The sequence below is a fragment of the Falco cherrug genome, chromosome 16 (assembly GCF_023634085.1).
Source record: "Falco cherrug isolate bFalChe1 chromosome 16, bFalChe1.pri, whole genome shotgun sequence".
Lineage (NCBI taxonomy): Eukaryota > Metazoa > Chordata > Aves > Falconiformes > Falconidae > Falco > Falco cherrug.
This window is the reverse complement of record NC_073712.1, coordinates 3162998-3185742: the sequence shown is the minus strand read 5'-3', so window position 1 is coordinate 3185742 and position 22745 is coordinate 3162998. Positions and strand designations below refer to the sequence as shown.

Genomic DNA, 22745 nt, shown 5'->3' with positions numbered 1-22745 from the left:
CAGTTGCGTGGAGGGTCCCTCCCTGGGGTGTAAGTGGTTTTCTAGGAATGCAGACAAAGAGAATCATGCTCTCAGTTGTCAGGGGTTTAAGATTAACTCGCTCCAAATAATTTGTCACTGATAACTTGAGACTGGTGGAAGAACTGAAGTCTTTAAAGGGCTGTCTAGACCAAACTTTCCTTTACAAAACATATCTAAGCTAAAGCTTTCTGATGTTCAGGAAATGCAGTAGGGCACCTTTTCCTGAGCTTTTTGCCACCTGAAAGGTTGAATGCCCTCCGTGTTCAGCCAGCCAGGAAAAAAATTTCCATTTCTATCCTGGTGGAGCTTCAGTGTTACCGGGGAATAGTTACTGCTGGTAACGTAAGCCATATAAAGTGTTGCTGTGGATATAGGTATTGTATAAATGCCTGTAATAAATAATAGAGTAAATTAACTTTACCCCTGGCACCTGCACATTGCAGAGCTGTCTTGTTTGTGGTCGTAGGTTATCTTAGATATGTTTGCAGGGCTGAGGCTGCTCAAGGAGTTGAGAAGGGGAACGGTTTTCTTGTAGGCTCAGCCTGATCTGATGACACACTTTTTCACTTTGTGGCGTTCAGAAGGAAGATCTTTTGCAACAGCAGCCTGTTGAGCTTCCTGGAACACCTGTGTCCGAGTGTACTCCCTTCGAAACAAATACAACCTGTTCTCTGCTAAGCAAGTCTTCCCCTAAAACTAAAGGCAAGCTGAAAATTTCCACTTGGTGTTGGACTGTTGCCTCTTTAGGAACTGGTAAAAGAAATTCCCAGGAACTGGTAGAAGGAATTCCCTTGCTTTGGCAAGGAGTTTAACAGAAAAGAAACCACAGGGCCTGTTTCTGTCTCATCTAAGTGTTGGTTTTGCTTCCTACTGGTATTTTTCTCTTCTTCCCTTCCTACCCTGCATGCACAAGGTACCTCCAGTGCTGCTGTGCCCATCTTTGAGTTTGGAACGGAGTTGCAGAGAAATTTAATTATTTCCAGAGAGCAGGAGGTGAAGCCTGCAGCAGTTTTCAGGGGTTATAGCCGGGTGGGAAGCGATCTGAGGTGGGAGCTGTGTGTGTTACCGCACGGGAGCAGGCTGAGGGCACTTAGCAATGACGACTGCGTTGACTCTGGGAGGTTAAATATGCCCAGGACTATTTGCTGGCACTGAGGCCAGGTGGCAGAGGGTGACACATGCCATAACGTGAAACTTATCTTCCAAGCAGGGCAGCTGCGTAGCAGGAACTGAACCACAAATTGGGAGCGATTCCTGAGCTGACTCCCCAACAGTGCCTGGGAGTTGTTTGCACGAGCGTGAGCTGACTAATACTATGCTGGGAACTATGTTAACAATTTAGCAGAATAAATGAGCACTTTCCAGTTCAGGGAAACATTTCTTGGCACTGTTTTATTTACTGTTGTAGACTTAGATCACGTGTGAGACAAATCTTGAACAGGAAGAAGAATTTAAGAATACGTTGCAAGTTTTGCTGATACGCTTCAATGTGACCTGAGCCCAGCTGGATGCGTCCCTGCTCCTCGCCAACACCAGCTCAGTTTTTAGCCCAGTGTCTCTAGCAGCAAATGCAGTGCCTCACCGACAAGCAGGTAGTTTAAGAGAGGCAGATGGAGTTCAAAGAAATAAACAGGGTATTTTATTCAGCATCTGCTTTTCCAGGACGGTGTCTTCTTTCTTCACCATGTGATGTGCATGCTTCCCTAGGCAGTCTGGCCACCCTCTGGGCATTAAAGGGAGGGCACCAGAGCTCCTGCCAGATTGCACCAGTCAGGTGAGTAAGCAGGCATGATAATACCAAGCTGCATTTCAATGTTCAGGCCAACCCAACTCAAGAAACCCTTTAAACTTGCTGATCAGGATCAACATTAGTCACACAGGCTTAGGAAAGGAGGACAGAGCTGTCAGGAAGAGCAACAGCGTAATTAAAGGGAAAGATGGGAGAGGAGCGTGGGGGGGGATTTGGAGGCCCTGGGCTAGGTCATGCCCCTGGGCTTGTTTTCTTTCTCTCCAGCATCTTCGGCCACCACCTGTAGCTCTGAAGCTGCTGCTGGATGGTGGGGAGTGAAGTTAGTGCCAGGGAAGTGCCCAGTTGCTCCTGTTGCTCTGAACCTGCTCCTTTTGTCTCCCTGTAGCCAACTGAGAAACTGAGTGAAGAGCCAATGTGCTTCCCAAGGGATTCTTCCCTGGGCTGGTCACAGGGAGTGGATCTAGGTCCCTTTTTCCATAACAATACTGAAAGGAAAAGTGCTTTAAGTAATTTAATATCCTATTTCAACCTGTTCTTTGACCAGTGGTCACTCACAGTAGCACCAACCCTTCTAACTCACTGTAGTTAACCCTTGCTGACACCTGTAGCACTGGCTACATTTGAACATTTATTTTAAAAAAAAAGTTAAGGGCTGTTTTTTTGTGTATGTTTTCAGCAGCTAAAGAATACTTCCTGCCAGAGAAAAATGTAATAGAAAGTGAAGCAACCCCACAACCCAGTCCCTTACATGATTTCTAATTCTTTTCTAAAAAGCTACTACCACAGCCAGGACCACTTCCAGTTTTCTCAGACCGTTTTAACGCTTTGGAACAAAAAAGGTCAGCACCTTCTCAAAACGATAGTGAACAAGCAGGAGAAGGCAGAGGCAAGCAGTCTTTTGAAAAGGATCAATTCTTGGTACGTGCCCTTGATTTTGCATACAAAATTTTCTGCTGGCAGGTGAGCTTTTTCAAATACCCCCCCCCCCCCCCCCCAAAATACCAAACAAAACTCAAAAAACCAAATAAAAACCAAAAAACCAAACACGAAAACAAAAAAACAACACAGAAAAAGACCACTAACCTTGAAGTTCCTGTAGTTAAACCACTAACCCTCTCTCTGCCAATGAGGGGGAACTTGTGGAGCCAGAGAAAATACCCACAGTGCCAAAAATAGCCTTCCCCCCCCCCCCAATAAATAATTATTGTTCCCCCCTACAAAGACACGGGGAGGGCTGGACAGAAATCAACCCTTTTCTTTCGGCAGGGCTAGAGCGTTCTGCTGCTGTCCAGTTTGCACCCTCGGTTTGTGTTGCGTTTGTGCATGACTGCACCGATAGTTACTTCTAAAATAAATGCCCTTTACAGCTGTCTTGTTTTCGTTAGATGTTCAACAGCTCTGAAAGCCGAAGCTGCCTGGCAGACATCCTGATGCTTTTTTAGTGTTTATGTAAAATCTCTCACCGCGGCGTTTGGTACCACTGCGAAAGTTGTGTTAACCTGTATTTTTGATAACAATTGCACGTGTCTGGTGGGTACCGAGTGATGTGGCAGCTTGGCTGTAACATCCCGGGGAGGAGGATGAAGCTCTCGCCTTTGCCTCTAGCCCTTGCTGAGAGAAGTGTCTGGCCCCAGTTAGTGTGGGAAGGAACCGGGCAGTGCTGCAGCCAGCACCAGCCTCCCCTGCTGAAATATTTATTCCCTGGATGAGTGCATTAGGAATGGGGGAGGACCATTATTTAGCTTTATATTTGCGGCAAGCATCACATTTCAGACAGTGCTTCAATGAACTGCAGGGTTTTGAAAGAAGTTGGCGTCAAAACCAGAAATGAGGAGGATGTCGACATGTTTTACTACTGGATTTAACAAATACTTCCTCCCTGCCCAAAGCTGTCATTCAGCTGTTTCCCTCTCCTACCCGACACAGCCCTGTGGCCTTCACAGTTTGCTTACAGCACAAATAAATAACCTGTTGGAAAAGAATTTTTTTGTTTCTTTAAAGAGCTAAACTGGGCTCCAAGTGGTACCAGTGAAGCAGACAGCTGCTGTAGAGGAAACTGCTAAAATCCACCGCAACCGTTCCTGCTGGTATTTAACAATGAACATCTCTTGATAGAAAATAAAGTGAAACAGTTAATAATAGAAACCTCGGAAGCTTGTTCAATAGGATGTTACTTATTTGCAAAACCTAGGTTTGTTTTAATTAAAAACAGCACTATTTCCTACCTTTTTTTTTTTTTTTCTTTCTTTCTTTCTCTCTAACCATTACTCTACGACCTTTGATGGGACCGCCGGTGGCGGTTCATCCCTGTTGCTAGCAGGATTGGAAAAGAAATCACAGCCTACTTGCTAGCTCTGTGCAAAAGAGTTTTCCAGTGCAGCGATGCCCTGAGGAAAAAAGAAAGGGTAGAAATTGGTGTTTGGAGCTGCCCACGCATCTCATGAGTCACGGATGGGCAAGAACGGGTGGACAGACCCAGCGGAGTCCGGCGTGCTGTGGAGCCTGCGCAGCACAGTGCTGCTGGCGGGGACCTGCACGGTCCCAGCCCTGCTCCCGTGTTCCCAGGCTGGACTTCAGGAGTCCCGTCGGTGCTTCTTCTGTTCGTGGTACTCTGCTATTTTCTGCTGGAAATACGCTGTGGATGAGAGAAGGCTGCTGGTGAAGCGCTGGGGCTGGGGATGCTGCGTCCTGGGGAGCGCGCGTGCCCCCCGGGAGCCAGGCGGCTGGGCTGTGGGTGACTGCACCCAGGGGGTGGTTGCGATCGCTCCCACCCCTCTCACCCACCCAAAAAGAGCTTTATTATGCTGGGTTAGTGTAAGGATTTAACCCTTGTGCTCACTCCAGTTTTTGTGGTTCCTCTCCAAGCACCAAGGGAGAGCAAGAGCAGGAGACCCTGGGGATGTGGGTAGCCGAGAAGGTGACAGAGGCTGGGAATGCGATGGGAGGGCTGGGGTTGTGCCATCCCTCTCCCCCAACCCCGGCAGACCCAGGTCCGTGTCTGCCTGATCAAACCTGACCTAAAAGGGCAGAGTGAGCGGCGACCAAAGTCGTGCTGGGCTTCGAGCCCCCTGGACGGGCTGCAGGGGGGCTGGAGACCTTGGCCACCTTGGGGGTGGCAAGTGCCGGGCCAGGATGTCCCTGGCCACTGGTGGAAGGTTTGGGTGGCTTCCTCAACCCCCGTCACCCTGTCTGTCCTTGTCCTGGGCTGGGAGGAGGCTCAGCTCTGCCCAGTGCCCTGTACATCCCCGGGAAGGGGAAGGACCAGCCCAGCGGCCGCAGGTCTGTGCCCAAGCTGGTGGCAGGGATGAGGCAGGGCTTGCAGGCAGGAGCCAGCTCCCAGCTGCTGCCTGCATCCAAGCCAAATATTTGCGCTGCTACTGGCATGTTTGCCGAAATGCTGAGCTCTCAGCAAGCCTGCCCTGTTCCTGGTCAAGCAACAAGATCTAAAATGAGCCCAGGGATTTTTTTTTTTGATCGCTTGACAGGGACAGAGAAATGCAGCTCGTGAGAGCACATGGGTTCTACTCGCTGCCCTGAGCATCCTCAGCCTCGAGCTGCATCCCTCTCCGGGCACAGGGCATCTTTCCCTTCCCCTAATAGCCCAGGACTTGCAGAGCTCACCCAGCCAAAGCGGGAAGGGGAGAGGGGGCTGTTTACCTTCCTGTGGGATCCTGCTCTTTTCTGCTTCCTCAATAAATAGGGCAAACATGTTCGTCTTCACAAATTTCTTCACAAACTTGCGGCTGGTTTTGGAGGTGATGGCTTTGCAGAAGGCTCGCTCCTGGAAGGTGCCCGAGCCATTTTTACTCCACTTGATGTGCGAGGGGTAGTGGCCAACCATTCGGACGAAGAATTGCACGAAGGCTTCAGAGACAAGCGTGTTCACCTGCTCGGATGCTGGAAGAGGACACGGAGCACAAGAGGTGGGGTGGGACCTCTGAACCAGAAAGGACAGGCTTATTTTAACCTGGCTGGTCCACAGTCTGTGCTTCCATCCCATGAAATGGCTTAAAACTTCCCTCTGCCAGTAAACAAAGATCAGACTGATCTTGCTGAGGGAGCACTGGCTGTGTTTGCTTTCCAAGGTGGTGGCACCTTTGTGGGCCAAATATCAGCAAAACCTGATTTTTTTCAGCAGAATTAGTTGTTCCTGCTCTCGTGTTTCACAGGACAGGGGAAAGGCCAAAGGGTTTCCCTCCTGTGGTGGCATTTTGTTGCAAATGGGGGCAGAAACATCCCAGGCCAGGTCCTATTAGGAAAATCATTTTGCTGAGGGCCCCAGTCATCTGTGGAGGGCAGCTTGTGTGTGTTTTACACATATATAAAGGGATGTCCTTACTGTGTATGTTGTTGTTGTTGTTGTGCCTGTTCAGAGATGTCAGCATCTCATTCTGCAGCTTGATGGGCAAGATCTCCTCCTCATCGCCGACCTGGAAGGCAACGGGGCCATGAAGGACCCGGCACCGGTGGGAACCCAGCTCAGGTGGCCGTGACCAGCAGCTGGTGCAGCCCATCAGTGGGGCTTTCTGCAGAACTCATTAATTAATTATCATTGCAGGCTGCTGCAGCGATGCAGGGAGTGGGATGACCAGCACAGGGACCCTGCTGCTCTGGCTCACGACAAGGCAGCTGCAGTGGTCGGAGACATCCCTTCATGGGACATTCCCCCTGGATGGGTGACACTGAGGTGTGTCTGCCCCCCAAATGTGGTAGCTGGCACCGAGGGGAAAGGGGCCCTTCCCAGGACCACCCAGGCCAGCGAGCCCACCCGCAGCCCCGCGCCCTGCGCAGGGGGACCCACCGCCTGGAGGATCTTTCCTTCGCAGAGGTCAACTATCAGAGCCTGGAAGAGAGCAGAGAGCGATGTGTTTAGCCCTACCAAGGCATCTGGGCTCCATCCCACCCGTTTTGCCATCAGACCAGTGTGTCCGCAGCCCGCGAGGGTGGCAGGAGAGGGATCAGCCCCTCTGTGCTAGAGGGACGTGGGCAGGGGGTACCAGGGCATCCCCCAGAGACCGTGTTTGCTGCAGGCTTGGTGGCTTATCCCCACTTCTGCAAGGCTGGGATGATGCCAACAGGCAGCCTGGCCAACAGCAGCTCCCCAAGCCCCCCAGGGCAGGGCTGTGGGTCCTGGGGTGGCTGGCAGCACCCAGGGGGATGCAGAGGTGTTGCCCCAGGTGCCAGCAGGAAAGGAGATGTGAGAAGCCCCAATCTCCAGCCTTCCTGGATGGGGAAAGGGCACAACCAGAGCCTCCAGCCTCGGAGCCAACCCAAACCCAGCGTCACAGGCTAACCGCTGGCTCCATCCAGATGCTTTCCCCCACCCGGTTGAAATACCTCCTCCATCGGCTGGTCCAGGACCCGCTCCAGGTGCCGCATCTGGATGCCAACCATGAAGGGTGTGGGGCAGCAGACAGTGTCGAGCAGGCACTCGGGGACCACGGGGATGTAGGTGTGAGCCCAGGTGAAGGGGTAGAGGAGAGCAGCCACTGCGTGGATGCACTGCGACAGGACGCTGCAGGACAAGGAGCCACCATGGGGGCATTGCATGAGGAAAGGTGATTTCACCCCTCGAGGGAATATCCCACCCCAACCTGAGCTGCATCCTGCGCTCCTTCAAGGGGTTTTATTGTTTGTTTGGTTGTTTTTTTTAAATAAACAGATCAGGACTCACCTCAGCTCCTCTGCCAGGAAAATAAGCCGTCGCTCCAGCACAGCGGAGGCGAAGATGTGCAGGATGAGGTGGGGGCTGAGCCGCTGGAGCAGAGCCTGAAACTCCACGTGCTCCAGGTGGGCATCCACGGGCCGCGTGAGCTCGATGAGCTGCCGAGGGAGAGCCACCAAAACCCAGCTTAGGAGGTACAACACCCCCCCCGCGCCCCCCTGGCCCCCCACGAGGGTGATGTGGGAGTAATTAATGACCCAGAGTTTGTCCCTCTGGAAGGGACAAACCTCATCTTGTCCTGCTTGGAGGTTTGGGCTGTGCAGCGCTGAGGATGCAGGGGAAGCCAGCAGTGATGTGCGCCGTGGGCTTTACTGGTTTGGGCTCTGCATTTTTAACCAAAATGCCTCTTTTCTTCAGCGCTCACAAGTCCCTGGTAGGAGATGGAGAGGGACGTACCCCCGCCTTGGTGTCTGCCAGCTCATCTGTGAGCAGCAGCTTCCAGGAAAGGCAGGAGGGATGAGGGCATGACTTTTGCTATGAAAACCACAAAAGCTTCCTCAAAAGCCTCCCTGGCAGGGCCAGCTCGCCTGTTCCTAGCCAGGATGGCCCAAAAGTGAGTTACCTGCCGGGTATTTGCAGGTGGCCTGTCTGTCCTGCTGACAAGAGTCTCCCAAACCTGGTCGAAACATCTGCTGTGCTGCAGGCAGCCCTGGGACGGTGACCGCTGAAGGGTTAATAGGACTGTGCAGCTCATGAGAAGGCTTGGCCCCTCTCCTCAGCTGTAGGGGGGGGAAATCCCCCCCCTCCACGTGCCAGGCCACCTTGCCAGCAATGCAGCATCTTCCCAGCCAACAGCATAAGGCTTGGCTGGGCTCCGCAGCCCCATTCCAGCACAAATCCTGCACAATCCCCAGCTCCCAGCCCATACAGTACCCAGGATTTATTTTCACCCCTTTTCCCTGTTTTCTCACTGATCTCCTTGACTTGCTTTCACCCCCACCCAGAGCCCCAAAGTGCAGCTCTTTCGAAGAACGCCCTGGTGCAGCCTCCTTCCCCATCACCCCCAGCCGCCATCCACGCGGCCTGGCCCACAGCCAGGGCGTTGAGCAACCTGCAAACCCTTGCACAAGCCTTCCTGGATGAAGAAATCTCTTGCAATTCGACAGCTGGCTGCTAAATTGTACTAAGGAAGAGGGGTCTTGCTCTCAGACCCACCCTGGCAGGATGCAACCCTGGGGTGCTCAGCACTGAGGTTATTTTGTCCAGTGCCGGGGCAGACCCTACCCATTTTTCTACCCCAGCTTTGCCACAAGAGGAAGAAAAAGCCAAGTAAAAGGCTCTGCCCGTGCGAGCCTGGGCCGTGCGTGGGCGAGAGGAGCCCCGCGGGCGCTGTGCCCGTGTCAGATCTCCTCTCCACAGGTGAGGGCTGGGCTCGCTGCATGCCTGTGCCGCTGCGGCTGCTCGCTCATCATGCTGAACTGGGGTGAGTGTCGAGGCTGAGAACTGAGCACCACGGTGCCGAGGGGAGGCTGCAGCCCATGACACCCCCACGACAGCCCCGGCACCCCCACGCACCCCAGCAGCCCTGCCTGCTGCACCCCGAGGTGTGAACGCGGGGTCCAGCGGGGTGCAGCCAGCTCCGCTCCAGCCCCGGCGTGCTGCCCTGCTCGGACAAGCACCGGCACGTTCGGAAACAGCGTCCGGGAAGTTTTGTGCTGGCGGCTCCAGCCCGAGGCTGAGGGAGCTGCGAAGATGGGGCAGCATCACCTGTGGGTGGGCTCCATCCTCATCCTCACTGCTTGCTGCTCTCCTCCTGGACCAGGAGGGAGGTGGCACCCATGTTCCCAGGGCAGGAGGCCCCCAGCAGCCTGACCCACCACCCACTGCTCCAGTGAGCACCTATGGGTGCTGCAGATGGGGAGGATGATCCCAGAGATAGCCCAGGCTCCTCACATCAGAGCAGCCCGGGAGGGGCCGCTGAGCCCCCGAGACCCCTACCAACCTCTGTGCCTGACTCAGGGATGAAGCTTTTAATGGTGACACTTTTCCCTGGAGCTGGGAAGGGTGATTCCCGAAGGCCCTGCATGAAGGGGTAAATCACAGCCATGGAGATCTGGCGCCTCTTCTCCACCTCATCCAGGATCTGGGGGAGAAAAAAAAATGAGCTGGGAAACCCCAGCAGGCAACAGAGTGGCAGCCTGGGCCAGCGCCGTGCCAGGTGGTGCCACCACATCCCTACCTTAGAGAAGAGCCCGAAGCAGCCCAGGCAGCTGATGATGCAGAAGACCTCAGGGAGGCGGACGCCACGGCCGGATGGCTGGAAGAGGATGGGAAAAGTGTTGGAGCATCGTCCACCCTCACTCTCTCCCCAGAGATCCCCCCCAGCCCCACTCTCTCCTGCTAAAATACCCGATCACCCGCTGGGGATTTTCAGAGCTGGAGCTCAGGCCAAGGATGCAGTTGATGCTGTAAAAGCAGAGGGTGTCCGGAGAAGGCAATGGCATATTCCCAAACTTTCCTCCCCCTGACACACGTCCTTTGAGATGTCCTGCCCCACCATCCTTGGGGCTAATCCTGCCTCCTGCTGGAACGGGGACCATCGAGATGAGTGCCCAGGCTTTTTTTCCCTTTCCAACTGGACCATCCTGGGTCCATTTGCAGCGCTCCAGACGTGCAGTCCAAACAGCCAGAGCTCAGCCCTGGCTCCAGAAGTGGGCAAGTTCCCCAGGGAGTGCAAGGGTGGTGGGGTCCAGCAAATCACCAAGCTGTGGCGTATGGCCCTGCGGCTTTATGGCCCTATTTAAGCAGGCTGTGCATAAATCAGCAGCCAAGGAAGACCTCCATCACACCTCGCAGCCCCCCGAGCTGGCCAAATGCATGAGCTGAGAAAGGCAGCCCCCGTTCAGAAGCAGGTTCTGGGGATGGGGCTGAGGGCACCAGGCTCTTGGCACCTGGATGGGCACGAACACATCCCCATCCCAATCCTGAGTGGGGTTTGCAGCCACCCTGAGCACTGCGGCCAGGGAAAAGGAGCCAGGGAAGCTGCAGGAGATTGGTGGGGTGGCAGCGACCACTGGTACAGGGAACGGCACCTCCCAACTGCTGCATCTCCTGGCTGCATTTCAGACCAGCCCTGGGCTACAGCCAGCACTGCTTTCCTCCATCCAGCACCCAGATGATGCCTCAGCAGAAGAAAGCTCCAAAAAAATCCTTTGGGAACCCCCTTGTCATCATCTTCGTCAAGGTGAGTGGCTTTCTAAGGCACATGCCCAAGAGCTGTACTCTGGGCATGGCAGAAGGCATCATGTCCCACCATGGGGATGGGGTGGCATGGCCAGCACCGACCCAGCGATGGGCGGTGGGGCGGTGGGATGCTCTCACCAGCAGCCGCCTGCAGTAGCCGATCTTCCTGCTGCCATCCACATTGGTCAGGACGAAAGAAAAGGTTTCGCTGCAAGGAGAGACAATGTGTGGGGTCGGGACGGCCCTTGCAGCCCTCAGGGGTGGGCAACCACTGCCGAGACCCCGCAACGGGGTAGGTACCTGGTGAACTCGGTGACGGGGGCCCAGTTGTTGCCGTCAGGGAAGCAGAAGAGGGGGATGGCTTGCAAGAGGCGTTCCTCCTCCTCCTTCTGGCCCTTCAGCAAGTTCTCACGCTGGAATGAAATGATGCCAAGAGTCAGGGTGCTGGAGGGTGCCTATAGTCCCAGGGGATGGGGTGGGATGGGGTGTGTTCCAAAGCAGCCCCCAGCTCAGACCAAAGCAGAAGGTGCCTGCACATCCCTGGACAAGCATCTCCCAAAAAATCCAATTTTTGACTCTTTTACCCCATGGATAATGGGGCAAAGCAGAGGCACCCAGGGCCCCCTCTGCGAACCTGGGGTCTCCTCCTGTGCCACCTCCCCAGGGTGTGATTTCACTGCTGTGGTCTCCCCTTTTGGGATAGGGGGACAGTGAGCACCCCTCAGATTTTTCTCCTGGTCTTTGTGGCCCTGGGCTCAGACCACAGGGAAGGACCGGCAGGTCCCAGCAACCCCAACCCATGGCAGGCAAAGCCCTGGGGTCTGGGTCTGCATCTGCAGGGCACAGGGTATTCTTCTGTCTCCTCCCCTGGCTCTAGTGATGGGGAAGCAGCAACAATCCCTTTTTCTCTCAATTTGGAAAACTCATCTTCCTGTAAAGATGGGAGTAAATACCTTTGGGAACTGGTAGGTTATCTTGGGTTCGTAATGTCCGTCTGATGTCTTCTTCAGTGACACCACCACCAGGTACTCGAAGAAAAACTGCCCAGCAGAATAGACAGAGCTCCGTTCTCCTGGCCTCTGCGGCACCCGTGCGGGGTTGCTTTCTGCAGCAGAGGCGTCCACTTTTGCTTCTGTAGCCAAAAACCAACCAAACAGAAAAACAGAGCAGAGTGAATGAAAGGTGGGAGCTGTCCCGAGGGCAGGAGAGGAGTCACAGAGCGACGCAGGAGCAGGGCAAAGTGGCTGGAAGGAATTGGCACCTGGTGCACAGGGTGTTTCGGTCCCTGGCAGTGAACAGCTGGGGACACAGAAAGGCAAAACGGCTTTTATGAGTCTTCTGGGGAAAATCAAATTGCCATCAGACACTCCCAGCCCCGCTTTGCCCCATTCCATCAGGGGCAGAAGGACGGATGCCCAGAGCGAAGCCAGCATGTGTGACAGTGGAAAGCAGACAGTCTCTGCAGAAAGCATCTGCGGGAAGGTGTGGGAATGCTTTTATAGCAGCTAATCTTATTCCCTTAGGGGGAAAAACAAGCAAACAAACAGCACAGATCTTGTCTGAGCACCTCCAAAGGCTCCAGTAAGATGAATCCCAACCTCTCCCTGCCAGATGTCCTCAGTCCTGGGAACTGCTGATTGCAAATGAGATGCTCGAGGGTATTCCCTAAACCACAGCTCCCAAAGTATAGCAGTTCCCTGAGATTACATCCCATTTCTTGTTTGGGCAGGTGGGGAGGATGGCTGGCGAGCGTAAGCCATCATAACTTGAAAAACTAGAAAGAAGAGTGAAAGGCGCCCAAGCCGGCATCGCCAAGGGTGCTGGGATGGTCATGGTGGGGCAGTGAGCCCCGGAGGCTGGGAAGGAGAGGAGCTGAACGCCGACGGGAGGCTGGAGCCAGGCTGTGCCGCAGCTCTGCCCTCTCCCAGCAGCTGCTTATGACTCTAAACCCCCGGTCCCGGGCCCTGAGACTGTCCTGGGCTTGGTCTTGTCTCTGATTATGGTGGGAACAGAAATGCTTGAGCTGCTCCTAGGAATAACAGGCAGGAAAACAATTGTGTGGCTGGATGAAATAACCAACTCCTGCAATTTGTCTCCACATCCTGGAGTTTGGCTCTGGGCTCTTTTACTTGTGCTGCAGTTTGGCAGGGCAAGGCATTGGCCATGGCCGGCTGCTCCCATCGTCCTTCTTCCCCGGTGCATGACATCCTCCTCCAAAAGCAGTGCTGGTGGACAACCCATCCCCGTATCCCTCTGGCTCCGTAGCCACCTCTTTTAGTCTGGAAACAACTTTCCAGCCTTTGCTCTAGGTCATCATGGGCCAACAGGAGCAGAAAGCTCATCCGAGGAGGTGACACTCACAGTCCCATCATGGGATGTCCATTCCCAGGGACCAGAAACGCCTTTTCCAGGTCGGGGTGGGGAGATGCACGAAGCCTCACCCGTGTGCACCCTGAGGCTGCTCCACCTCCACATGCAAAGTCCTTCCTCTTGGCAAGGTGCAAGTCATCCCAAAGAGGTCCCTTTGCAGCAGGGGGAAGCCCAGGAGCATCCTGAGGATGAGACCCAGCTGCAGACACCTCTGGTTTGTCCTCAGCAGGGATCACCTGGATGGCAGCTCAGCAAGGAGCCCCAGGCCAGGGAAAAAAGGTTGACAAGATGCTCTTTGCTTCTCCTGCCGCTCCCTGGGATGCTCCAGTAATGGCTTCAGTCCAGTCTCACCTACGGGGCCAGGACCTCTTGGAACCAGGCTGTGCAGCAAGGAGGGCTGCCGGCATCCCCCATCCTCGCTGGGCACCCGTGTCTGTTGTTTTCCCATCGCAGCTTGCCAGGGTAGGGTGAAAGGCCAGCTGAATCCTGCCTATCCAGTCCCGTCCTGCATTTCAGAGAACAGAAGATGCACTCTCAAGCAAGGGCTGGATTTGCATCTTGTCCATGGGGTTTTCAAACAGCCAAGTACAACCCGCTGCTCCAGGGAGGCCAGTCGTGCCAGGCTGCGGCTCTGCCCCTTGCAGCTGGACCCGCGGGCCTGCCTGCAGCGAGCCGGTGTGGCGAGCCCTGCCAAAAGCGTGGTGTCACCCAACAGCGCTCCCCTGCACCAGGTCTGGCCACAAAGCCCTCATTGGCAGAGCCTAAATCCCCCTGAGACCGTAACACCCCACCCCTGGGCTGGAAAACGAGCTCTGGGGATGTACAGGACCATGCACCGTCACGCAGCGTCAGATGGGTTTAATGTGGCATCAGGGGTTCCAGCACTCCCCAAAACCGGCAGGATTCCCAGTTCCACATGTGTCCCGGCAGCATGAGCCACTGTCACAAGAGCTTTGTCCAACTTTCGCATAGCCCAAGTGGGAAGACTTGGGGACCACCCCACAGTCCCCCCAGCAGCAGGAGCAAGGAGGAGAATGATCCAGGTGGCCAGGGGGGCCCACGCAGCTCTGGGATGGAAGGGGGCTGCTGGTGCTGAGGATTTTCACCCGCCCCTGTGCCGGGCACGGAGAGGGCAAAGGCTGCCGCAGTGCACCCCAGCCCACGCAGACATGGCACCGCAGCTGCCAGTGGTAAAACAAAAACACATTTTCCTGCACGAACAGCCTCCCTGACCAGAGCCGGGTTTCCTTATCAGCCGAGGGCTGAGCCCCACGCTACGATGCGGCACAACCTGTTTCTTTCCTCCTGGAAAAGTCCCGGGCTGCTGCGGTGTGCCGGAATCTCCTGGCCTGGCACGAAGGTTTGTGGCGCTGATCCGGTGCGCAGCCGCCCACCTGCCCGGTCGAGAGGAAACGGCTTCGGTGTTCTCACACCTCTCCTGCTGAGCTCCAAACCACATTCATCGCACCCAGGGCCAGAGCCAGCCAGCACAAAACAGACGGGGGGTAGGGTGGTGTTGCAGTGACCCCCCCAAAGCCACAGGTTGCCCCAAGGCTTGAGATGCGGTGGGCCAGGGAACGCCGAGAATCCATCCCGTAGCTCGGAAAAACTCACAAATCCCCAAGGACCCATTGCCCGCAGCACTGGCCTGCCTGGGGGGCACCGTGCCCTCGCTCGGAGCCCCGCAATGCCGCCCGTGGTGGGCAAAGGGCTGGGAAAGCTTAGGGGGCTGTGGTGGGAGGGGCTGCCCCGGGGAGGGGGTGAACCCCTGGGGAGGGGGCACACTCCTCCGGGACGGGGTGGGCTCCCGGGGTGGGGTGCAGCTCCCGGGGAGGGGGTGCACGGCTGGGGGCTGGGGCGAGCCCCGGGAGATGCGGTGACCGCCGGGGGCTGGCGGCCCAGGCTGGGCTCCGCAGCGCCTACGGGCAGGGCTGGGGGCCAGCGCGCCGCTGCCGCTGCCGGTGCCGCTGCCGCTGCCGGTGCCGCTGCCGCTGCCGGTGTCGCTCCCCGGAGCCCCGGTCGGTCCCACCCGGCGCGGCCGCGCTGCGCCGCCGGGCAAAGTCCCCGCTCCGACGGCAGCCGTCGGCTCCCGCAGCCGCCGTCCTGGGGCTGGCACCGACACCGGCACCGACACCGACACCGGCACCGGCACCGACACCGGCACCGGCACCGACACCGGCACCGGCCCTCCCGGAGCCCGGCGCAGGGCGGTGCTCCCCGGCGGCCCCTCCCGACCCTCACCTCTGCGGCCGGAGCGCCGCAGGCTCCGTCGGAAGAAGCTGCCGATGGAAGCCATGGTGGCCCCGGTGCGGAGCGGCGCCGGTGCGGAGGCGGAGCGGCCCCGTGCGGAGCGGCCCGGCGGGGAGCGCTCGGCTTCCGCCCGCCGCGCTTTCGCTTTCCCGGGGGAGGGCCGGGCCAGGCCGGGGCGGGGAGCGGAGGAGGAGCGGGGAGCACCTGGCACCGGCCGGGGCATCGCGAACCCGCCCCGGGAGCGGGGGCGCGTGGGCACGGGGAGGCCCCGGGGGGCCCGGGCAACCGGGAGAACCGGCCATGGGGGCTTGCCCCGGGAGCAGCGGGCACGGGGGCACCGGGAATGGGGGAGCAGGGAGCACCCCGGGGTCCGGGGATGCCAGGAGGAACCGGGCACGGGGGAGCCGGGAGAACCGGGCACAGAGATACCGGGAGCACCGGGCACGGGGGAGCTGAGCACCCCTGGAAATGGAGCTGGGCATCCCGGTGGGGAGCCCGGCACAGCCCGCGCAGGGCACGGCAGGGTGGGAAACGAAGCAGGGACCCTGGGGATAAGGGGTGGCTTTGCCCTGCCCCAAACCTGCACACCCCCCCTCCCCACCCCCCGTCTGAGCCCTGCGCCCCCCCCCAAGCCCTTGGCCCCCGGACCCCGCTGGTGCCAGGGATGTGCCCAGTGCAGTGCTGCAGGGCTGGGGGGACACTGACCGTCCCCCCCTGTGCAGTGGGATGGGGCCCGCTGAGCCGCCCTGATGGTGCCACCGTGCTCTCATCCCCAAGGCCATGGCTTGTCCCAACTCCGCTTGGGAACACTGGCCGGGTTTGGGAACACTGGTCAGGTTTGGGAGCACTGGTCGGGTTTGGGAGCACTGGCCGGGTTTGGGAGCACTGGTCGGGTTTGGGAGCACTGGTTGGGTTTGGGAGCACTGGCCGGGTTTGGGAGCACTGGCCGGGTTTGGGAGCACTGGCCGGGTTTGGGAGCACTGGTCAGGTTTGGGAGCACTGGCCGGGTTTGGGAGCACTGGTCAGGTTTGGGAGCACTAGTCGGGTTTGGGAGCACTGGCCGGGTTTGGGAGCACTGGCCGGGTTTGGGAGCACTGGCCGGGTTTGGGAGCACTGGTCGGGTTTGGGAGCACTGGTCGGGTTTGGGAGCACTGGCCGGGTTTGGGAGCACTGGCTGGGTTTGGGAGCACTGGTCGGGTTTGGGAGCACTGGTCGGGTTTGGGAGCACTGGCCGGGTTTGGGAGCACTGGCCGGGTTTGGGAGCACTGGCCGGGTTTGGGAGCACTGGCCGGGTTTGGGAGCACTGGCCGGGTTTGGGAGCACTGGTCGGGTTTGGGAGCACTGGCCGGGTTTGGGAGCACTGGCCGGGTTTGGGAGCACTGGCTGGGTTTGGGAGCACTGGTCGGGTTTGGGAGCACTGGTCGGGTTTGGGAGCACTGGCTGGGTTTGGGAGCACTGGCTGGGTTTGGGAGCACTGGTCGGGTTTGGGAGCACTGGTCGGGTTTGGGAGCACTGGCTGGGTTTGGGAGCACTGGTCGGGTTTGGGAGCACTGGCCGGGTTTGGGAGCACTGGCCGGGTTTGGGAGCACTGGCTGGGTTTGGGAGCACTGGTCGGGTTTGGGAGCACTGGTCGGGTTTGGGAGCACTGGCTGGGTTTGGGAGCACTGGTCGGGTTTGGGAGCACTGGCTGGGTTTGGGAGCTGGTCAGGTTTGGGAGCACTGGCTGGGTTTGGGAGCACTGGTCGGGTTTGGGAGCACTGGCCGGGTTTGGGAGCACTGGTCGGGTTTGGGAGCACTGGTTGGGTTTGGGAGCACTGGTTGGGTTTGGGAGCACTGGTCGGGTTTGGGAGCACTGGCCGGGCTGTGCCTTCCCTCGGGCTGGCGTTTCTCCACCGGGCAGATTTATTCCCCCTCTCCGGGTGACTCAGAGGTGCCTTGGCCCAGGCTGGCCGGGGGCCGGTTGCCCACCCTCTTCCTCACAGGAAGGGAGGCAGTTTGTTCCTGCTGCGATACGGTGGTCGCCCTGTCCCGGGCACGCAGCCGGGATCCCTCCGGAGCCGCTTGGCTTTGCTGGGTGGTTTCACTGCTCCAGACCCATGAACAAGGGAAGTCTCCTTAAAACCAGTGGTATCTTCAAAAAAATTTCCTTCTTCCCATCCTTAGCCTGCCCACACCCCTAACGTTTCGCCTGCCGGTTTTGGGCAGCGCTTACACAGAAATCCAACGCCCAGGAGAGGCCCTCCTGGGTGCCGCTGCGGCTGGGGGCTCTCGGTGTGATGAGCTGTGCACCGTTCTCAGCCTCAGTGCCAGCATGCGGCTGGTTGCATTTGTAGACCAGACTTCCTACACCAAACACCCTCCTCTCTTATTGTACACCACCTCCCATCCCCTTCCCCTCGCCAGGTGGGTTTGCAGCCGGGAGAAATGGCCTTCGCCAGCCGGCAGAGGTGGCCGGAGCTTCCCAAACATGTTCCCATCGGCACATGCCCCTGCCCCAGCCCGGACTCTGCTGCCGTCCTGGGTTATCAGAAAACTGCTGGTCCAGGGAACATTTTCCGGCTGATCCTGAGTGGGTGGAAGAGTATTTGTGCTTCCCGGAGAACAGGGCAATGTGTTTGTGCACAGAGCTTGTTCCCAGATGAAGGGAAATTAAAAAGTTCGGGGTTTTCCCTCTGGATTCTGGAGGAAAATCCCTGATTTCCTGGAAACCAGAGTCACCTTGGGAAAACAGCCGCTGCCTTCAGCCAAAAGAAATCCCCAAATTCTTTGATTTTTTTCCCATATACACAAATCTTTTCTGCTTTCTCCCTTTAAGGCAAGTCTCCGACTGTGATCCTGCCTCGATAATGCCTTGACTCTGCTCAGAGCCGTGTTCCCAGCCACAAAACCTCCCGGCTCCCGAGGAAACACTGTCCCTTTGTGTCCGTCGCACAATCCAGCAAACCTTGCGCTGCTGAAAGAGGTTGAACTTCTGAATATTCCCACTGAAAGCTCCTTTCTGCGGGGAGCCAGCCACCCACCGGGACAACAAATGGGCACATTGTGGGACCCTCGGGGCTGCTGGCCACGGCGGATGCAGCACTCGCCGTTGTGCTGCTCTGTCACCGCTGCCAAAATCGTTTCTCTTCCCTGAACCAAGCCCAGGGAGGATTTTTTTGGGGTTTTTTTTGGTTTTTTTTTTTAGTTTTTTTTCCCTCCTTGCAGCCCGGTGCTGATGAATACACTCTGGAATTTGGCTTCCTGCAGGCGTGGTGTGTTCAGACTGCAAATATCCCATCGTGAGCATCCCGTGGGGCTGCATCGCAGTGGGACCGGGGTGTCCTTCCTCCTTGCCTGCACCGCAGCTCCTCAGCCTCCTCCTCCTCTCAAGGAAGGCTCAGCTTGCTGCCCCTTGCCTCATCCCAGTGCCTCTTCACTGGGTGCTGCATTTTGGGAGGACATTGAGGTGCCACAGAAGGTCGAGCGTGTGGCTTGTGAGCAGTTTTTATTTTGCTCATCACAGTCGGGTTGGGACTGGGGCTTGGAGATGGAGGCTCACGTTTGGCCACAGCATCCCTGGCAGGGAGGTCCCCGAGGGCAGCCTGGGGCAGGTGGTGGTGGATGCCCCCCCGGGGGCTGGGGACCCCAAGGCCCCCGTTTCCAGCTTTTCCCATGCCAGGGAGTTTCTCCCACTGGATGGCAGCATTAGAGCAAAGAAACATCCCCTGGAGACCTTGTGGGAGAGGGGACCTTTCTCCGGAGAGACTTCTTGCTGGCTGGCTGGCTCCCGGGAGGTTTGTACTTGGGCCAAGGACGCGTGGGTTCAGTTCACTTGTGTTTGCAACATTCGTGCTGCTGACACTTCACTCACTGCCCTGTTTGGTGCTTGGTGATCACTCCCAGCTCCCCAAAAGGGGGGCCCGTGTAACATCCTCTGCCTGCTCCTCTTCCTCCTCATGCTTGTGGGTGCAGGGGGACCTGTCAGGACAGGGGGGCCGAGAGCTGGCTGGGACACTGGCCCATGAACGGGAGCAATGCAGTCCCAGATTGGGCAAGGAGAAGAGCTATCAACCTGCATGGGACACCAAGTTCATGGCTTCTTAGCCAGGTGCATCCTCTGTCCCCCAGAGCCCTCCCTGCTCTAACTGCTGGGGTGCAGGGGTCTGTGACTTTGACACATTTTTGCATGAGAAAAGCTTTAGGGACTGTTTCTTGCATGATGGTTTCAGAGGGGGCTGAAGAACTCCTGGGGATTAGAAAACAAAGCTGATCTGATCACTTTTCCTTGCACCTAATGGTTTTAATCCCAAGTATTTCAACCCGCCTTCAGGATTTCTTGGAGGTGGTGTTCGGCAGAGGTGCTTGGGTGGGCAGGGAGGCTTGGTGCTGGGCTGCAGCCCCCTTGCAATCCCAGTGCAGGGAAACTCCTGCTTTCTGAGGCTGCTTGTTTAATGGTCAGGAGGTGCAAAGCTGGCTCAGTTTACAGGCTCCCAGCTGGGCTGGCAGCGCTGTTCGCAGGCGGGCATCCATAGATGGAAAGGATCGAGCTGCAGAGCCCAGCCTCAGGTGTACTTCCCCAGTCCCTCCCGTACTGAGCCAGTAACTCCTGTTGGGCTAAAATGCCAGCTCTGGGCCGTTCTGGCCGTGGGGGTGTGTTTCAGGGGTTAATCCTCCGATGTGTGCAAAGCATTCCTTGGGGATGCGCCTGGTTTGGGCTCTCAGGCACTTGCTGCCCCTTTTTCTGCTCAGTTCAAAGGGCTTCTCCCGCCTCTGCCCCTCAGCAGGGCGCTGGTGCAGCAGGAGCCCTCAGCTGAGCTTGGAGGACTCGTAGCATCTCTGGAGGCAGGTGGTGGCACTGGGGTCCAGCCTCCTGGGTGGCTTTTGCAAAGTCCTGGGCATCCCCACCCTGCAGCGCTGTGGTTCAGTGACCTGCCAGTGCCAGGGGTGCTGGGGACACTGGGGACCGGGGTGATGGTGCTGGGGGTCATGGTGGCTAGCCCCGGGGAGCATGGGACAATGTTGGAGAGGGCCAGGGCAGAGGGTGGGGAGCTGGCTTTGCTACTTGATTAAAAAAAGGAAGAAATTGGGGATCTTCCAAGCTGGGCTGAGCAAGCTGGGAAGGAGAGGGCAGGAAATCAGATGGCTGGTCCTGCTCCTCAGGAGCACAGGCTGGGCACCCGTGTGAGTGTGGGGGTCCCACAGCCCCACACCCAGTGCTGACACCACACCTTGCCCCATCTCCTCCAAAGAACAAGAAGCATTTGCAGCTTGGTGCAATCCCCAGGGGCTGGGGGCTACCAGCATGGCCAGAGCCCCCCAGTTAAACAGGCAGGGCTGCAAACCATGACCCGAACCGAGCTTTAACCCAAGGAGCTCGGTGAGATTTGCTAATCTCAAAATATTGTTGGCATTCAGAAGAGCAATTTACTGCATGTTTTGCCACAGCAAGTACTTTCCGAAAGGCCATGCTAAGTTTACACCGGAGCCACTGGGATCGGATAACCGGTCCCTGGCTGCTCCCTCTGTCCCCCGCTGCCACCCGTCCTGGTTGCTGTCTTGGGGTGCAGAAGGACATCAGCTTCTCCTGCACCCCAAGGAGGAGGTGACCACAGTCACAAGCAGCAGAAAAGAAGGGATCGCTGAGGGCTTGTTTCCTTGTCCAGGCGGTGGGGTGGGATGTGGGTCATGGCCTGGCTTGCAGGAAGAGCTGAACTTGTGGAGAGCCCTGACCGCTTTGCAAGTCACACTGCCAGGGACAGAAAATCACCAGCCCTGGTGCCCAGCCTGGCCGTGTCCACCTCCCCAGGGGCTTTGCAGGTTGTAAAATTAAATCAGCTTCTCACCTTCAGTGGCACCCAGGGCTGGGTGAGAGCCCTGCAACGTCCCTTCGCATTCCTGCGGTGTTTTACCACCCCACAAGATCCTCGAGGGCTTTACAGGTGCCAGGCAGGAATGATGCCTCCTGCCACGGGTGCCTGGTGGGATCCCAGGGTATTTGAAGCCTGCGGACAGGGTGGGCTCATGCCGCAGAGCCGGCGGTGGGTCCCTCCATCCAGCTCTGTTTGCCAAGGAAATGTTCCTCCTTCCTAAGGGCCAGCGCTTGGGAGGCACAGGACCCCTCATCTCTCCTCCATGTCCCCAGATCCCTTGGGATCTCTGCCACCTCCTAACCCCCAGGAGACGGGAATGAGCCCATCGCATGTGCTCATGGCAAAAGCCACCATCAGCCTCAGCCCTGGCCCTCAGTGGCCCTCGGTCACGGCAGGCTGGGGGTGGTGGCCTTCCCCTGCACAAATACCAGTGTCCCTCCTGTGCTGACATGCACAGGGACAAGGAGGAGGATGGAGCGTCCTCTTCCGTGGCTGTTTCCTTGCAGGTTATTGGGTCAACAGCTCAAACCCCATTTGCTCTCTGAAGCCCATGTCCTGGCCCAGATGTGGTGAAGGTGCTTTGGGTGATGCTTCTTCCAGGGAAGGTGCAGGGGTGTCACGCTGTGCTGAACTGGGACAGCGGAGGTGGGGCAGGGCAGGGAGCAGAGCAGCACCCAGGCACCCTGCGGCAGGTCGACCTTGTGCATCCAAAGCAGGGCTGGGCCACATCTGGCTGTGGGGACACTAAGGAGCAGTCACAAAGGGAACGGCATCTTCCCGGAGCTTGGCACAGTATCTGGAGGGCTTCGGCTGGACGCAGGGTGAGGACAGCCCGACTGAATGTCCCCATGATGCTCCCTGGTGGCAGCAGAGAAGGGGCGCAGCTGGGCCACGGTTGGACAGCCCCAAACTAGTTTGCCTTCCCGGTTTACTGGGACCCTGGAGGGAGTCACCGGGATTTGGGGATGGTCCCACCCCTCTCAATCCAGCAAATTCCCCAGGGAGGGGGACACAGCAGGGAGGTTCCCAAACAGAGGTGCTCGGGTTAGAGAGGGATGTGGGATGGGTCCAGGATATGCTGTCCCATGAAGGGACCTGATCCCATTTGCTTCAGAGCATCCTGGGCAGGGGCAGCCCTCTGCATACCGCTCAGACATGGCAGGGGGGGGCCTGGCTGCAGGACATGGTGCTGCTCCCCGGCTGCCTTGATGCTTTCAGCCAAACGGGCTGTTGGCTGCGCTGGCGGCGGGTTGGAGACGGCAGCACTCTGCAGGGACTGTGTGTGGCGGAAGGATGCAGACAGGAGGAGGGGATGGGGAGAGCAGGGTGAGGGGAGGCAGGTGTGGGAGCAGGTGAAAGCATTTAAGGCAAGGAAAGGAGGGGTGTGCATGTGAGAAGATAAGGAGAGAGCTGGGAGGGGAAGAGGGGATGTCAGCACCCGGTGTTGGTCATGCAGGAGGGACTGGAGAGGAACGATGACCTTTAGGGTACCTAAAGTGGCCTTAAGTCCTTGATGGAGGTAAGGGGATGCCGAAGGTCGAGTGAGACCGGGAGTGTGTGCCTGAGGTGTAACTGGCCAAGGGCACAGTGCACCCTG

General features: G+C 57.6%; 1 protein-coding gene across 1 annotated transcript; it reads right to left on the bottom strand.

Moving 5' to 3' along the window:
* Nucleotides 1-1394: 1394 nt before the first annotated feature.
* On the bottom strand, nt 1395-15480 carry DENND2D (DENN domain containing 2D). The gene is made up of 12 exons (XM_055728250.1): nt 15291-15480; nt 11633-11811; nt 10980-11092; nt 10818-10887; nt 9676-9753; nt 9439-9579; nt 7446-7594; nt 7109-7286; nt 6573-6614; nt 6111-6201; nt 5429-5668; nt 1395-4406 (listed from the first exon to the last, which is right to left on the bottom strand). Exons 1-12 carry the CDS (start codon nt 15343-15345, stop codon nt 4345-4347), a joined length of 1398 nt encoding a protein of 465 aa, XP_055584225.1. The 5' UTR covers nt 15346-15480; the 3' UTR covers nt 1395-4344.
* Nucleotides 15481-22745: the final 7265 nt, after the last annotated feature.